Source organism: Piliocolobus tephrosceles, chromosome 19 (assembly GCF_002776525.5).
Source record: "Piliocolobus tephrosceles isolate RC106 chromosome 19, ASM277652v3, whole genome shotgun sequence".
In the NCBI taxonomy this organism is placed as follows: Eukaryota; Metazoa; Chordata; class Mammalia; order Primates; family Cercopithecidae; genus Piliocolobus; species Piliocolobus tephrosceles.
In genome coordinates this window covers 6630368-6648413 of record NC_045452.1, presented here as the reverse complement: position 1 = coordinate 6648413, position 18046 = coordinate 6630368, and the positions used below count along the sequence as shown (strand labels likewise).

General features: G+C 43.9%; 1 protein-coding gene across 1 annotated transcript; it reads right to left on the bottom strand.

The window, feature by feature from the left end:
- Positions 1-287: 287 nt before the first annotated feature.
- On the bottom strand, positions 288-1286 carry ZNF280A (zinc finger protein 280A; the record flags this gene model as incomplete). The annotated part of the gene is given in 1 exon segment (XM_023194034.2): positions 288-1286. A coding segment is annotated over 1 exon segment (999 nt), but the record flags the coding sequence as incomplete, so codon positions are not given.
- Between the last annotated feature and the right edge of the window lie 16760 nt (positions 1287-18046).

Below are 18046 nucleotides of genomic sequence, written 5' to 3'. Positions count from 1 at the left end.
AAAGACAAGAATATTTGTGTTATTTCATTTATTTAAAGTTCATGAACAAGAAAAGCCTCTGAGGTCAGAATAGGGGATGGCTTGTTGGGTGCATTTGACTGGGAAAGGGCATGAAGACTTTGGAGCTACTTCTTGACAATAGGGAGCTGATGAGATGTCACTGTAAGTAAAACCTGACAGTTGATGACATTGCTTGCTAGCATCTACAGCCACAAAGCACACATGGCCTAGCCTCACTTCTGCCTTTCGGAACTCCTGGAAGTGAGTCGAACATATTTTCAGCGAGAATCCTTGCTGCAAGGGAGTCTGGAATCTCAAGTGTTCATAGCCATCGTTTTAGTTTTTACAGGTGAAGGCGGAGGGTCAGTGTCACTCACAATAATGGAAGCCACACCACTTGATCCTGGCTGAACTGAAGTTGGAATAATAACTTCTGTTTCATGAGGCAACCCTTGCAGTTGCTCCGGCTTTTTAAATGTTTGATGGTTCTTGGTTTCGTGCTCTATTTCCTCCTTCAATGTCAAAAACTGTAGTCGGCACTTGGAACATCGAAAGACTCTCCTTCTGCTGTGTCTCCAACAATGATTCATGTATGGTATCGCAGTTTTGAAAAGTTTGAGACAAAACAGACAAAGCAAATACTTTGTGTTTTCATGGCACGTTCTAAAATGTGTTTCCACATCAGCAAAGATCGATGATCTGTAATGGCAAACCTGGCACACATAGGGCATTTCGCCAGGCTTATGATGGTCCTTCATGTGTTGTAAGAGGACCTGATCTGTTTCAAATGACAATTCACAGATCTTACAGACACCAGAGGGCCCCATGGCGATGTGCACACTGTCAATGTGACACTGTAGCTGGAAGGGAGTGGGAAACTGCCGGTGGCAGTGCTGGCAGGTGGTGTGGTTATCCCAACTGTCGTTCCTCTGCTTCTCAAACTCCAAGTGATGCTTCATGTGATTCATAAACTTAATATTTTTTAGAACTTTCATGCAACTGAGGCATTTAAAGGTGGTGTGAGTCTTCTGTTCTGGCTGCCCATCTCCTTTATGCTGTCCATAGTAAAAGTCGCTAAGTAACACGATGGGATTTTCTTTCCTGGGATCAAACGTCTTCTTTTGACTTGCTAGACTTGAAATGTCTGTTATTACCAGGCCATCAGACCCATTTGCTCTCTCTGGATTCCTAAGATTGAAATGTGCCTTTCCATTAGCATCAGCCCAAGGAAATGTTGCTCCATTCTGAACGTGGTTTGATGAGTTGCAGACCCCCTGTGAGGGGGGTCAACATCACTCTTTTACACATCAGAAATAAGGCTTGAAACATTTTAAATGGCATAATTTCAAATTTACCTCTCTCTCCTACCCTGGTCTTCTGCAGTTGTGAGGCAAAGAAAGCAAGATTTCAGGAGGTGCAGATGGAACATCTCAGAGTGCTTGCCTCTAAATTTTGCACTCTAGATGCCTCACTCACCTCCTCCTCATCCCAGATGTACTCTCTCAGATGTCTAAGGTTTCTAACCAACTTGAACAAAACTTCTCTCAAAAACATTCTGCTCCTAGCCTGGGCAACATAGCAAGACCCCATCTCTACCAAAAAAATTTAAAAATTAAAAAAAAACTAGCTTGGCATAGTGGTACACACCTGTAGTCCCAGCTACTTGGGAGGCTGAGCCAAGAGGAACACTTGAGCCCAGGACTTCAAAGCGATGTTCATGGCACTGCACTCTAGCCTGGGCAACCAAATGAGATCCCATCACACACACAATAAAAGCCACAACACACACACACACACACATACACACCCTCTTTGCTGTTCCTGTAATATTCCTTTTCTCAGTAAACCCAGTTGGTCAGTCTACAAACTTCAGAGTCGTCCTTTGACAGACTTTCTCTCATATACCACAGTCAATCAATTAGCAAACTCAGTCTGCTCTATCTTCTAAAGATATCTGGAATCTGCCTACTGTCTTCTATATCCACTGCCACCTCCCTGATGGAAGGTACTATGTTCTCTCCCTGGATCATTGCAGAAGTTGCCAGTCTTAAAAGTTGTCAGATCTCCCCACAGTGGCCCCAGTGCCCCGGTTAAAATATACAGGGGAGCAAGTATATTTTGCTCTTAAGTCTTCAATGACTTTTCATCTCATTCATAGGAAACACCAGTAAACTTAAAATTTCCCCATAGAACCTTAGCTCATTATTGCCCTTGCTAATTCCTCTCGCTCTGCTGCAGCCATCCTGAGCCCCATGAGTCTGGAACACACCAGACCTTTTTCTTTTTCAGAACTTTTGTTGTTCCCGGACCTTGCATGCCTCTTTCCCCAGATTAACCCCATCTGGGCTCCTGGTTTGCCTCATGTCAGTGGTTCCTCTTCAGCAAGGCTTCCTGACCACAATATCAAAAATCACAACCTCCTTAACTCATATGTTCTTTTTTTTTTTTTTTTTTTTTTTTTTTGAGACGGAGTCTTGCTCTGTCGCCCAGGCTGGAGTGCTGTGGCCAGATCTCGGCTCACTGCAAGCTCCGCCTCCCGGGTTTACGCCATTCTCCTGCCTCAGCCTCCCGGGTAGCTGGGACTACAGGCACCCGCCACCTCGCCCGGCTAGTTTTTTGTATTTTTTAGTAGAGACGGGGTTTCACCGTGTTAGCCAGGAGGGTCTCGATCTCCTGACCTCGTGATCCGCCCGTCTCGGCCTCCCAAAGTGCTGGGATTACAGGCTTGAGCCACCGCGCCCGGCCAACTCATATGTTCTAACTTTCAATGCTATTTTTCAACTTTGCATTTATTACTGCCTACCACACAAGATGTAAAATATACCTTGCAAGCCCAGGAGTTTGAGGTTACAGTGAGCTATAATGATGTCACTGCATCCAGCCTGGGTGACTTTTATAATTGATGGCATCTTATAGTCAGCAAAAAATCCTATTTCTTTGTAAAAGCTGACAGCCCACTAAACTTGTTTTATAGTTCACTAATGGGATATCAACTACATTTTGACAAACAATGGTTTAAGACAGGAATTGGAAAATTGGCCTTTCCCCTGTTTTTGTACAGTCAGGAAGCCAAGAATGTTTCTTACATTTTTAAGATATTGTTTTCTTACTTTTTTCTATTATTAAGATTACAATTTTTTTCTTTTTTTGAGACAGAGTCTCGCTCTGTCGCCCAGGCTGGAGTGCAGTGGCGCGATCTCCACTCACTGCAAGCTCCGCCTCCCAGGCCCAGTCCATTCTCCTGCCTCAGCCTCCCGAGTAGCTGGCACCACAGGCGCCTGCCACCGCGCCCAGCTAATTTTTTGTATTTTTAGTAGAGACGGGGTTTCACCGTGTTAGCCAGGATGGTCTCAATCTCCTGACCTTGTGATCCGCAGGCCTCAGCCTCCCAAAGTACTGGATTACAGGCGTGAGCCACTGCGCCCGGCCAAACTTTTACATTTTTAAATCTGGGGGAATAAACAAGCAAAAGGAGGTGGGGCGTGGTGGCTCAAACCTGTAATCCCAGCACTTTTGGGAGGCCCCAGTGGGCATGAATCACTTGAGCTCAGGAGTTCCAGACCAGCCTGGCCAACATGGTGAAACCCCTTCTCTACTACAAGTACAAAAATTAGCCAGGCATGGTAGCAGATGCCTGTAATCCCGGTTACTCAGCTACTCAGGAGGCTGAGGCAGGAGAATCTCTTGAACCTGGGAGGTGGAGGTTGCAGTGGCCAAGATCATGCCACTGCACTCCAACCTGGGTGACAGAGGGAGACTCTGTCTCAGAAAAAAAAAGAAAGAAAAAAAAGAAATAAGAAAAAGGAATATTTTGTGACGTGAAAATTATATAACATTCAAAATGTCAGTGTTCACCATAAAGTGCTGTGAAACACGGCCATGATCATTTGTTTAGTGCTGTTGTCCATGGCTGCTTTCACACTTTTATGACAGAGTTGAGTACAGTAGTCCCCACTTATCTTTGGGGCATATATTCCAAAACCCCCGAGGTGGATGCCTGAAACTGCAGATGGAACCAAATTCAATATATACTATGTTTATATATATATACACACACACGTGATCAAGTTTAATTTATAAATAGGCACAGTAAGAGATTAAGAATAAAAAAATTATAACAATATACTGTAATAAAAGGTATGTGAAGCAGGGTGTGGTGGCTCACGCCTATAAGCCTTTGGGAGGCTGAGGTGGGTGGATTACCTGAGGTCAGGAGTTTGAGACTAGCGTGGCCAACATGGTGAAACCCGTCTGTACTAAAAATATAACAATTAGTTGGGCGTAGTGGTGAGCATCTGTAATCTCAGCTACTTGGGAGGCTGAGGCAGGAGAATCACTTGAACCCAGGAGGCAGGGGTTGCAGTGAGCTGAGATCATGCCACTGTACTCCAGCCTGGGCAGCAAGAGTGAAACTCCATCTCAAAAAAATTAATTAATTAAATTAAAGATATGTGAATGCAATCTCTCACTGACAAAATATCTTTATGTACTGTAGATCTTGGCAACCTTAGCATATGATTGTGTTTTCTTTCTTTATTACATTAAAAACTTTCCCATTTTCACTTAAAGGAAGCACTTTACAGCTTCTCTCTGGCATATTTGAATCGCCAGCCTTGCTACCCTTGTGCTTTGGGGCCATTATTGAGTACCATAAGGGTTAATTGAACACAAGCACTGAGATACCACCAGGACAATCACTCTGGTAACTGCGATAGCTCCTAAGTGACTAAGGTACAGAAAGCGCAAACAGCATAGGGACTCGGGACAAAGGGAGGATTACCATCCCAGGGCAGGGCTGACTCAACAGCTTATCACACTACTCAGAAGGGCTGGCGACTTAAAACTTATGAATTACCTAGTTCTGGAGTTTTCCAATTAATATTTTGGAACCGCAGGTAACTGAAAGCACGAAAAGCAAAACCCTGGATAAGGGAAGACTACTGTAGTTGAAGCAGAGAATTGCAATGCCTAAAATATTTACCATCTAGTCCTTCACAGAACAAGTTTGCCAACTCTAGTTTTAGAGAGGCAAAATGAAAGATACCAAATTTCTCAGCTCACCAGTTCCTAAAGTTGCGTGTGCATCCAATGTTTCAGTGCAGCTCAGTATGTTCCACTCTGGGCCACGAGGGAAAGCGAAGCTGGAGCTTCCTTGTCTCCACCTCCCAGAGAAATTTGTCCAGAGACCAGCAGCACTGCTTCTGCAGGCGAACAATGCTGCTTGCTCTTCAAAGTCCTTTCTGAGGCCAGATCAGAAGGTCCCACTCCTTTTAAGCCCATTATAACCCAATCATTTTCCAGTCACGTGTCTGAAGCAGTTTATCCTGATTGGATTTTCAGTTGTTGTCCAGCTTGATTGCAAAAACCTTTCCTCCAATTGCTACTCAAAGGAAAGAATGAGGGTTGGGCTTGAGGGCTGCCTTCCAGTTGACTCAGCTGGTGATGGGTATCCTCCCTCCTCTCTCTGTTGTTCAGACTCCACCACCTTCTCTGCAGTGTGCCTGGGCCCTCAGCTACTGGGGGTCAGAAGGGATGGGGTGCGGAGTGGGAGGCAGTCCACACGTGTGTTCCAACAGAGCTCAAACAGAGATGAGGAAGTTAAAAGGCAGATGTCTTTCCAGTAGAAGCCCCAGGGGGCAGGGTGTGTCTCACTCCCACGGCCCTTGAAGACTAGGCTCCCATAGGAGTTTCCAGGTGTCTAAACGGGGGTCCTCACTGAGTCTTCAACAGCTTTCTCTAAGCAGCATCCCACTCCCTTCTTAATCAGTTTCCAGGGCTCAAAGGTCTGTCCTGGTTCCCTCCCATCCCCTCTCACTTCCTTCCCTCCGTCTCTCCCTCCCCCCTCCTCCTTCACTAGTCCCTCCTTGGAACCTTCTCAGTTGAATTTCAGGCCCTCCCTTTCACTGTCTTTACAGCCTTTGCAATACAGATTAGAAAGCGGGGCAGGGAGAGCCTCAAGAGTCCCTTGCCCGGTAAGAAATATTTGTATTTCCACCCCATTCCAATGCAGTGCAATCAAGTCTCAAAATTAAACCAAAAATCAGTTGCAAATTAAAATGTTCTAAAGTAACATCTCCTGATAAAACTTTAAAAATACCTTTCTGGGCCGGGCGTGGTGACTCACGTTTGTAATCCCAGCACTTTTGGAGGCCGAAGCAGCAGATCACATGAGCCCAGTAGTTTGAGACCAGCCTGGCCAACTTGGTGAAAACCCGTCTCTATTCTGTATAAAGTAAAATACAAAAATTTCCTGGGCTTGGCAGTGCGCGCCTGTAATCCCAGGTACTTGGGAGGCTGAGGCAGGATAATCGCTTGAACCCAGTAGGCGGAGCCCAAGGTGGTATAAAAGTGTGTGACACAGGGTCTTTATTCTTGTCTAGGGACTGGGGAAAGGCTGCTTGAGGGCATTGCAAGTAGCCAAGGGTGTGCCCCTGGAAAGCAAAGTGAAAGGAGGCCCGCTGCTGAGGTACACCTGTAGTCCCGGTTATTAAAGGGTGAGGTGGAAAGATCTTTGAGCCCAGGATATCCAGACCAACCTCAGCAAAATATCAAGACCTCTGTTTCTACAAAAAAAAATTTTTTTTAATTAGCCAGGCACAGTAGCACGTGCCTGTAGTCCCAGCTACCTGGGAAGCTGAGATGGGAGGATTGCTTGAGCCAGGGAGATCGAGGTTGCAGTAAACTATGATTGCATCACCATATTTTAGCCTGGGTGGAAGAGAGAGACCTTGTCTCATTCATTCATTCATAAATAAACAAATAAGCAAGCAAAGTGAAATGAAGACTTAGACAGTAAAATTTAATTAATTTTAAGTAAAATTTAAAAATCTAAGCAAGCAAGACTTAGACAGTAAAATTCTTCCAGGGGTAGGGCGTGGTGGCTCACACCTGTAATGCCAGCGCTTAGGCGGAGGCTTGAGCCCAGGAGTTTGAGACTAGCCTGGGCAACCTGGCAAAACCATGTTTCCACAAGAGAATACAAACAATTAGCCTGGGTGACAGAGTGAAACCCTGTCTGAAAAAAAAGAAAAAAGAAAGGAAGAGAAAGAGAGAAAGAAAAGAAAAGGAAAGAAAAGAAAAGAAAAGAAAGGAGGGGAGGGAAGGGGAGGAGGGGAGGAGAGGAGAGGTGTATTCTGCAGAACTGATATTCACTCCTTCCTCTTTTCCAGAAGCAGAATCCTGCTAGGAAGATTCCAGGAAGCTTAGGCAGTGGTCAGGGGCTGGCTCAGGTATAAAGCAGGCTCTTCCCCTGGGACAGAAAGTTGTGGCAGTAGTGCTTGTGGGAGGTGAGAAAATTGAGAGGAGTGTCTAGAAATAGCTCGGAGTGGTATCTTATTTTCTTTTGCTCAGTTTTAAAAGTCCCAAATAAAAGCTCATCTAGCTGTTCTAACCAAGCTATTCTAACCCACTACTCTAGTAAAAATAAAATCACATGGTCTGAATACAAATTTGCATCAGGATACATGCCTTTCCTATGAAACATTTATGTTTCCTTATAAAATATATCCTCCTTTTCTGCAGAAAACTAACTGTAATGTATCTGAAGATCACAGAATGTGGTAAAACATCCTCATGGTTGATTTTATTTTAAATTTTTATTTATTTCTTTTTTGAGACGTGGTCTCATGCTCTGTTGCCCAGGCTGGAGTGCAGTGGCACAGTCACATAGCCTCGATGTCCTGGACCTGAGCGATCCTCCCACCTCAGCCTCCCAAGTAGCCAGGACAATAGGCAGATGCCACCATGTCTAAATAATTTAGTTGTATTTTTTAGTAGAGATGAGGTCTCACTATGTTGCCTGAACTGGTCTCAAGCTCCTGAGCTCAAGCGATCTTCCCACCTCGGCCTCCCAAAGTTCTGGGATTACAGGCGTGAACTACCTGCACCCTGCTCTGCACAGCTGATTCTTTTTTTTAAGACTGCACTCTGTTGGCCAGGCTGGAGTACAGTGGCATGATCTCCGCTCACTGCAACCTCCACCTCCCAGGTTCAAGCAATTCTCGTGCCTCAGCCTCCCAAGTAGCTGGGATTACAAGCATGTGCCCAACAAGCCCGGCTAATGTTTGTATTTTTAGTAGAGACAGGGTTTCACCATATTGGCCAGGCTGGTCTTGAACTCCTGATCTCAGGTAATCTGCCCACCTCTGCCTCCCAAAGCGCTGGGATTATAGGCATGAGCCACCACACCCAGCCGTAGCTGATTCTTTATCAGTCTGCCTTTGGGAAGTTTCCACTGGGAAACTCTTTCAGACCAGCCCCACTTTCCAAACAAAGAATTCCAGTGATGAGATTAAAGCTTGTCACAACATGTTTTTCAAATGACTGTTAGAAGCAGACCTTAAGATTAAAAAAGAAAAAGAAAAAATGGCTGAAATCTTGAATCCTTTATTGCTTTAAGGCACAGAATAGGAAATGGATGGCATGTCAGGAATGGATGCAGGTAGGGACATCACTCAGGCCACCTTGCTGTGTTTAGGAAACAGAGTGCTGGAAGTTAAATTTAAGGGATACACAAAGAGGTGCCCAGTCAGATGAACTCAGATTTGGAATTGCTGTTTGTGAGACAGTTACGTCAAAGGAAGAAAAGAAGGAGAGAAGAAAGGTGAATATCAGGAGAATTTTCCAGCCAGAAGAAAGACACAGAGGCACAGGCATTTCATGGTCTGGAACAAGAAGAGCACAGAGACAAGTGTGGCTGGTTAAAGAACCAGCAGAGAGGAAAGATGAGGCCACTGATTTGGGTAGGGGACATAGCAGTTAAGATATTGTTGGTCAAAGTCAAGATTTTGGGATTTATACTGAATGAGATGAGAGATTACAGGACATTTATTTGAAAAAGGAAGTTATATGCTATGTTTATATTTTAGTTTTCATCAAATTTGGAAAATCTGCCATTACGTCTTCAATTTTTTTTTTTTTTTTTTTGGTTACTTCCTCTATTATGGACTCAAGATAAGATGCTGCCATCCACCACTGTGACTGCCCCTGATGTGTTATGTTGAAGCCCTAACTTCTGTTGTTGTATTTGGAGATAGGGCCTTTAGAAGGTAATTAAGGTTAAATGAGGTCATAAGGGTGGGGTCCTAATCCCATAAAATTAGTGTCCGTATGAGAAGTGACACCAGGGAGCTGACTCTCTGTGAGCTGAGGAAGGGGCCCTGTGAGGACATAACGAGAAGGTGACCATCTAAAGCTGGGAAGAAGACCCTCATCAGAAACTGAATCAGCTGGACTTCCAGCCTTCAGAACTGAGAGAACACATTTCTACTGTCTAAGCCACACAGTATATGGTATTCTTTTAAATTCTATCTTGGCAAAGAAGTCTATGTTATTTTATTATGGCAGCCCAAACAGACTAATATTCCCTCTCTCTTCACTTCCTGAGAGATTCCAATTACACATATTATTGAGCTCTTGAAATTGTCCCTACAGTTTACTGACCCTCTGTTCATTTTCTTTTTTGTATTTGTTTTCCATTTTGGGGAGTTTCTATTGCTATCCTCCAGTTTAATAATCTTTTCTTCTGCAATGTCTAATCCTCTGTTAATCTTATTCAGTGTATTCTTCAGCTCAAGCATAGTTTTCATCTGTAGAAGTTCAATTTGAGATGCTTTTACATCTTCTGTGTCACTGCTTAACATTCTCCAGCTTTCCCCTAACATGTGGAATATCATTGTAATAACGGTTTCAATCTTCTTGTCTGCTAATGCACTAATTATATCATCTATGACATCATTGGAGCTAATTCAGTTGATTGATTTTTCTCCTTATTATGGATAGTATTTCCTGGCTTCTTTGCCTGCCTGGTAATTTTTGATTAGGTGCCAGGTTTGATCTTGCTGGACTTGAATATTTTTGTATTCCTTTAAATATGCTTGAACCTTCTTCTGGGATGCAGTTAAATTACTTCAAGCTTGTTTAATCCTTTAAGGCTTGCTTTTAAGTGTAGGTGGCCTGATTTTGCTCCATTACCAAGGTAATACCCTTCTGGGAATCTATGGTATATCAGCCTACAATATCTCTTTCAACTTGGTGTGGCAAATTCTCTCAGAGAATGAAAACAAGTGCATGAAAAGGATGAAATGAGCAGGGGAGCTCTTTGCAGCATGCCAATGTTGCTAGATACACAATCCAACTTGACCCTTTAAGCTCTGCTAAATGTCCTAGCGGTTTCTTTAGTGCAGACATAAAGATGAAGTTTACACACAGGGACAGGGGGACCAGAGAATGGAGCAGCAGTCCCAACCAGGAAAGATGGCAATGCCTTGGGAGCCCAAGACCAGGCCTTGGTTTAAGTTCAAACTATTGGAAGTGAATAGAGCATTGTAAAGCAGTCCTTGAAAGAACCTGGACAGGTCAGTTGATGCCTCTAAACTTGGGGACTTCAGGGCTATGCTGGAAGGATCTGGGCCAGGTTCCTAAAGTCCATGTGAAGGGTCCTGCCACGGTGGCTCATGCCTGTAATCCCAACACTTTGGGAGGCCAAGCCAGGCGAATCATTTGAGGTCACGAGTTCGAGATCAGCCTGATTAACATGGTGAAACCCTGTCTCTACTAAAAACACAAAAAAGTTAGCCAGGTGTGGTCGTGACAGCTACTTGGGAAGCTGAGGCAGGAGAATGGCTCAAACCCAGGAGGCAGAGGCTGCAGTAAGCCAAGATCATGCCGTTGCCCTCCAGCCTGGGCAAGCAAAACTCTGTCTCAAAAAAAAAAAAAATTCCACGTGAAGGATGCAGAGATGCCTGTGAGTGACAATATGTCTAATCTCCTACTTTAAGAATGGCCATTTTCAAATTCTAACATTCCTTCAACATTTATTAATTCTTTAGTAAAGAAGAATGTAGATTTGTCTATCAGTGTGGCATCAGGAAGATTTACGTTATTTAAAAATGTTATAAACAGATACTGTCATTATTTTTATGATGCTTCAAATTTGAAGTGAGAGTCCCTTTACCATGGTCCCCACATCTTTTTTTTTTTTTTTTCCTGTTTTGAGAGAGAGAGTCATGGTCATCCATTTATTTCACACCTGATTCTCATTACATCAGTCAGAGAGGAAGGAGTCATGCACCAGTGCATACAATTGTGCTGTTCTATTATCCTTCAGACAATATTGGGATCCAGGTTCTAATTATTTTTAAGTTCAGGATCTGGATCAGAACCCAAAGAGGTTAACTGCTGCTCTTGGGGACTGGGGGGCTGCTGAGAGAACAGCAGGAAACAGGCATGGAGCTGACCATGGAGGGTTCATGCTCCAGAACTCCCATCTGGGTACCTGAGGATCTTTCACGGAGATCATGGACTGGGGTGTGATAGCACTTCCTCAAAGCAAACGGGGATGGCAAACATGGGGCTGGTACTTGGGAGTTGGAAAAACCACCATATTTGCACAGGGAGAAACTGAAAAACTGCTGTCCTTCCATCTGTATCCCAGAATCCTATGTAGAACCATGAGGACAGGGCCAAGGTTGGTTCCTTGGCCTCTGTTTGTCCTCACGAGTAGTCCAGTAGGAGTCCTGCAAACTTATCACTATCTGGAGTCAGTGTGGCCAAGTCTTCTTTATGCCCCTCTGCTTGAGATGCTAGTCGATTGCTTTAGACTATTCCTGATTCTTCTTCCTCAGCTCTTCACGTTAAAGAAATTCCTGGCCAGGTATGGTGGCTCATGCCTGTAATTCGAGCACTTTGGGAGGCCAGAATTTGGAGGCCAGCCTGGGCAACATGGCAAAACCCTGTCTCTATAAAAAAAATAGAAAAATTAGCTGAGCGTGGTGGTGGGTGCCTGTAGTCCCAGCTACTTGGGAGGCTGAGGTAGGAGGATCACCTGGAACCTGGGAGGCAGAGGTTGCAGTTTGCTGAGATAACACCACTGCACTCCAGCCTGGGTAACAGAGTAAGACTGTCTCAAAAAAAAAAAAAAAAAAAAAAAAAAGGAAAGTAATTCCCGTTCTTTGATGAAACTCTGGATCTCCTAGTCACTCCATGTTTTAATCAACCGTTTTAAGGGTTTTCTAGTTCCTTGATTTCATAATTTCAGTCTTAAGTCACACTTTCTCCGTTTTTATTCCTGAGTTTCCTCCTAAGGTTCTTTTCATTGCAGCCACAGGGACTAGCCCAGGGTCTGCAGAGAACTAGTACTTACTCTGCCCAAATGGAATCCAAGAGCATCAGAAGGGGCCCAAAGGTGGAAATGTGTTTCCGCTCTCTGCTTTTGGCAGTCTTGCTCTCCATGTCTTTTTGACATGCCTCCTGATATAGTTTGGGCATTGTACTCATCAGGATGTAACCCCTGATGCTGGACATGAAGTCTGGTGAGAGGTGATTGGATCATGCAGGTGGATTTCTCATGAATGGTTTAGTACCATCCTGTTGGTACTGTCCTCAATGATAGTGAGTGCGTTCTCCTGATACCTAATTGTTTTAAAGTGTGTGGCACCTCCCGCCTCTCTCTTGCTCTGGCCATGGAATAGCTATTATGGGAAGCAGTACAGTGGTTCCTCAAAATATTGAAAATAGAGCTACCATATGATTCAGCAATTCCTTTTCTGGGTGTATATACGAAGAAAATGAAATCAATATGTTGAAGAGGTATATTTACTCTCATGTACATTGGAACATTATTCACCACAGTCAAGATGTGGAATCAACCTGAGTGTTCATCAATGGATGGATGGATAAAGATAATGTGGTATGTATACACAATAAAATACTATTCAGCCTTTTTTTTTTTTTTTTTTTTGAAACAAGATAAAAAGATCTTCCTCTGTCACCCAGGCTGGAGTGCAGTGGCCTGACCATCATAACTCACTGCCGCCTTGAACTCTTGAATTCAAGCAATCCTCCCACCTCAGCCTCCCAAGTAACCAGGACCACAAGTGCATGCGACCAACACCTGGCTAATTAAAAAAAAAAAAATTCTGTAGGGACAAGGTCTCACTTTGTTACCCAGGCTGGTCGCAAACTCCTGTACTCAAGAGATCCTCCCTTCTTGGCCTCCCAAAGTGCTAGGATGACAGGCAAAAGCCACCACGCTTTACCACTATTCAGCCTTAAAATCAAAGGAAGTTCTGTTATTTGCAACAACGTGGATAAACCTGGATGACATTATGTTAAGTGAAATAAGCCAGACATAGAGGGACCAATACACAGTGTCTCACTTATATGTGGAATCTAAAAAAGTTAAACTCACAGAAGCAGAGAGTAAAATGATGGTTACTAGGGTCAGGATGGGTGGATGATAGGGAAAATATAAATATAGTATATATAAAAATACAAAAGTTTCAGTTAAACAGGAGGAATTATTAGTTTTGGAGACCTAATGGTGACTATAATTAATAATAGTGTATAGTATATTTTAAAATTGCTAAGTGAGTAGATTTTGAATGTTCTCATCACAAAATTGTAAGTATGAGGTGACTGCTACGTTAATTGGCTTGATGTAATCATTACATAATGTGTACACATATATATATCATGTTGTACATCATAAAATGTATACAAATTGTCATCTGTCAATCAAAATTTTAAAAACACATTCAAGATCTGGGCACTAAGTATGTTCAATTGTTATTGCTTCAGTAGACGGACCTAGAAAATACAGTGTACTCATATTTCCATTTAAATTTAGTGCCATGGCAGAAATTCTTACCTTCTTTCATTTTATTTTATTTTATTTTATTTATTTTTATTTTTTGAGACAGGATCTCACTCTGTCATCCAGGCTGGAGTGCAGTGATGCAGTCTCGGCTCACTGAAAGCTCTGCCTCCTGGGTTTAAGTGATTCTCCTGCCTCAACCTCTCCAGTAGCTGAAATTACAGGTGCATACCACCACCCTTGGCTAAGTTTTTGTATTTTTAGTAGAGATGGGGTTTCACCATGTTGGCCAAGCTTGTCTTGAACTCCTGACCTCAAGTGATCTGCCCATCTCTGCCACCCAAAGTGCTGGGATTACAGATGTAAGCCCCTGTGCCCAGCCCCTTCTTTCATTTAATAATTTTATATATACTGTACTCAAGTGATCCTACTGCCTTGGCCTCTGATATGGTTTGGCTGTGTCCCCACCCAAATCTCATTTTGAATTGTAGCTCCCATAATTCTCACTTGTTGTAGGAGGGACCCAGTGGGAGATTGCTGAATCATGAGGGAGGTTCCCCCATACTGTTCTTATGATAGTGAATATGTCTTATGAGATCTGATGGTTTTATAAGGGGTTTCCTGCTTTTACTTGGCTCTCATTCGCTCTTGCCTGCTGCCATATAAGATGTGTCTTTTGCCTTCCACCATGACTGTGAGGTCTCCCCAGCTACGTGGAACTCTGAGTCCATTAAATTTATTTTTCCTTATAAACTACCCAGGCTCAGGTATGTCTTTATCAGCAGTGTGAAAATGGACTAATACAGCCTCCCAAAGTGTTAGGATTATAGGCAAGAGCCACCATACCTGGCCACTATTCAGCCTTAAAATCAAAGGAAATTCTGTTATTTGCAACAAGATAGATAAACCCAGATGGTGTTATGTGAAGTGAAATAAACCAGACATAGAGAGACAAATACACAGTGTCTCACTTATTTTAATTTTTTTTAAATAACATTTTTTGTACAAATGGAGTCTCACTGTGTTGCCCAAGCTGGTCACCAATTCCTGGATTCAAGTGATCTTCCTGCCTTGACTTTCCAAGTGCTTGGATTACAGGCGTGAGCCACTGTGCCTGGCCTATTTATATTTTTAAATCCCATCATTCTTATTGTAAGACAAGTACAAGAATCTCTCCTAAGTCTAACTGTATTAGGCCATTCTTGCATTGTTACAAAGAAATATCCGAGACTGGGTAATTTATCAAGATGTTTAACTGGCACACGGTTCTGTGGGCTGTACAGGAAGCATAGTGGCGTCTACTTGTGGGGAGACCTCAGAAGGCTTACAATCGTGACAGAGGGTGAAGGGGAGCAGTCATGTCGCATGGTGAAAACAGGAACAACAGAACAAGAGGGGCAGTGCTACACCTTTTTCTTTTTTCTTTTTTGAGATGGCGTCTCGCTGTGTCGCTCAGGCTAGAGTGCGGTGGTGCCATCTGGGCTCACTGCAAGCTCCGCCTCCTGGGTTCACACCATTCTACTGCCTCAGCCTCCCGAGTAATTGGGACTACAGGCGCCTGCCACCACACCCAGCTCATTTTTTGTATTTTTGGTAGAGATGGGGTTTCACCGTATTAGCCAGAATGGTCTCGATCTCCTGACCTCGTGATCCACCAGCCTCGGCCTCCCAAAGTGCTGGCCTTATAGGCGTGAGCCACTGTGCCCGGCGGTGCTACACACTTTTAAACAACCAAATCACTGAGAACTCACTCACTATCAGGATGATAGCACCCAGGGAGATGGTGCTAAACCACTCACAAGAGATCACACCCATGATCCAATGACCTTTCACCAAGTCCCACCTCCAACATTTGGAATTATATTTCAATATGAGATTTCCTTGGGCAAACACATCCAAACTATATTATTCTGCCCCTGGCCCCGCCCAAATCTCATGTCCTTCTCATATTTCAAAATACAATCATGTCTTCCCAATAATCCCCCAAAGTCTTAATTTATTCCAGCATTAACTCAAAGGTTCAAAGTCTTATCTGACACAAGGCAAACATCTTCCACATATGAGCCTGTAAAATAAAAAATAAGTTAGTTACTTCCAAGATACAATTGGGGTACAACCATTGGGTAAACATTCCCATTCCCCAAGGGAGAAATCAGCCAAAAGAGAGGGGCTACAGGCCCCATGCAATTCTGAAACCCAGCAGGGCAGTTGTTAAGTCTTAAAGCCCCAAAATAATCTCCTTTGACTCCATGTCCCACATCCAGGACACACTGATGCAAAGGGTGGGCTCCCAAGGCCCTAGGCAGCTCCACCCCTGTGGCTTTGCAGGGTTCAGCCCCACCCTTGGGGCTATGCAGGGTGCAGCCCCTGCTGCTACTCTCATGGGCTGGCATTGAGTGCCTGAGGCTTTTCCAGGTACAGGGTCCAAGCTATGGGTGTATCCACTACAGCTCCACTAGGTAGTGCCCCAGTGAGGACTGTGTGTTGGCTCCAACCCCACATTTCCCCTCCACACTGCCCCAGTAGAGGTTCTTTGTGAGGCTAACATTTTGTTTGTTTGTTTTTTGAGAGAGGGTCTTTTTCTGTCTTCCAGGCTGCAGTGCAGTGGCATAATCATGGCTCAGCGCAGCCTTGAACTTCTGGGCTCAATAGATCATCCCGCCTTCCACAGTGCTGTGTTTACAGGTGTGAGACCCTATGCCCAGCCAAAACACGCGCACATTCTTATGTCAACCTAGTAATGGAGAGAAGCTCTTTAAAAGAAAATGATGTGTATTTAGCAATAGAGCATTGCAATGAAAATATGTATGCCCTTTGTGTGCATTTGGGGAGGTAAAGGAAGACAAAGGTTTTTAAAGGAGAGATAAGAAGGATTACATAATTGTTTTGAGAGAATTATCCTTGACTACAAAGATCAAGAGCAAGGGTGATGCTAGTCCAAGGTTGGATAGGCAGTTGCTGGGCAGATGCCCTTATGGAAGTATTTTTTGCTTCAGGTTGCGATGGCCTTTGTACGAGGCTGTTTCTGTAGAGTCTTTTGTCATTGTTTTGTTATCAGCTATGCAAGCATGAAAACCCTCTCTTCACGGCCTTCCCAGGCTCTGTTTGTCAAGTTTTGCTTTGTTGTTGTTGTTGTTTTAACATTAGTGGCTCCGTTTTGAGTCTGACAACTTTCACACTTCTAAGTTAGAGTTTAGGAAATATTCTGTTACTTTTTTTTTCTAAAAATGTATTTTAACTTCTTTCTTTCTTTCTTTCTTTTTTTTTCCTGAGACGAGGTTTCACTCTTGTTGCCCAGGCTGGAGTGCAGTGGCACGATCTGGGCTCACTGCAACCTCCGCCTCCCAGGTTCAAGCGATTCTCCTGCCTCAGCCTCCCTAGTAGTTGGGATTACAGGCATGTGCCACCATGCCCAGCTAATTTTGTATTTTTAGTAGAGACAGGGTTTCTTCATGTTGGTCAGGCTGGTCTCAAACTCCTGACCTTAGGTAATCCTCCCACCTCAGCCTCCCAAAGTGCTGGGATCATAGGCCTTAGTCACCACACCTGGCCCCCTTTTTTTTTTAATGAGACGAAGTCTCACTCTGGCACAGGTTAGAGTGCAGTGACGCGATCTCAGCTCACTGCAAACTCCACCTCCCGGTTTCAAGTGATTCTCCTGCCTCAACCTCCCGAGTTGCTGGGATTACAGGCACCCGCCAGCGTGCCTGGCTAATTTTTGGATTTTTAATAGAGACAGGGTTTGCCATGTTGGCCAGGCTGGTCTGGAACTCCCGACCTCAGGTGATCCACTCACGTTGGGCCCCCAAAGTGCTGCGATTATAGGGGTGAGCCACAGTGTCTAGCTTTTCTTTTTTCTTTTCTTTTCTTTTTTTTTTTTTTTGAGGCAGAGTCTCGCTCTGTCGCCCAGGCTGGAGTGCAGTGACACAATCTCGGCTCACTGCAAGCTCTGCCTCCAGGGTTTGAGCCATTCTCCTGCCTCAGCCTCCCGAGTAGCTGGGACTACAGGCGCCTGCCACCACACCCAGCTCATTTTTTGTATTTTCAGTAGAGACGGGGTTTCACCATGTTAGCCAGGATGGTCTCGATCTCCTGACCTCGTGATCCACCCGCCTCGGCCTCCCAAAGTGCTGGGATTACAGGCGTGAGCTACCGTACCCGGCCTATTTTTTCTTTTTATACTGGATTTTAATAACTAAGAATAGAATTCTTAAAGTCAAAGGTTTATAAGGGCCGAGCATCAAACACATTTGCAGCATAGGGTAAAAGAGAAATGAGCCCTTGGAAAATAGAATCATGCAGGAGTCTTTCAAGGATATTAATGCTACTACTCAATTTTATCTGATTTCTGTTTGATGGCAATGCTGATGTTGCTGATCTATTTTCTAGCAACACTAGAAATTTAAACTTTTATGTTGTCTCTCAATTTTAAAATGTAAAAAGTATTTATTT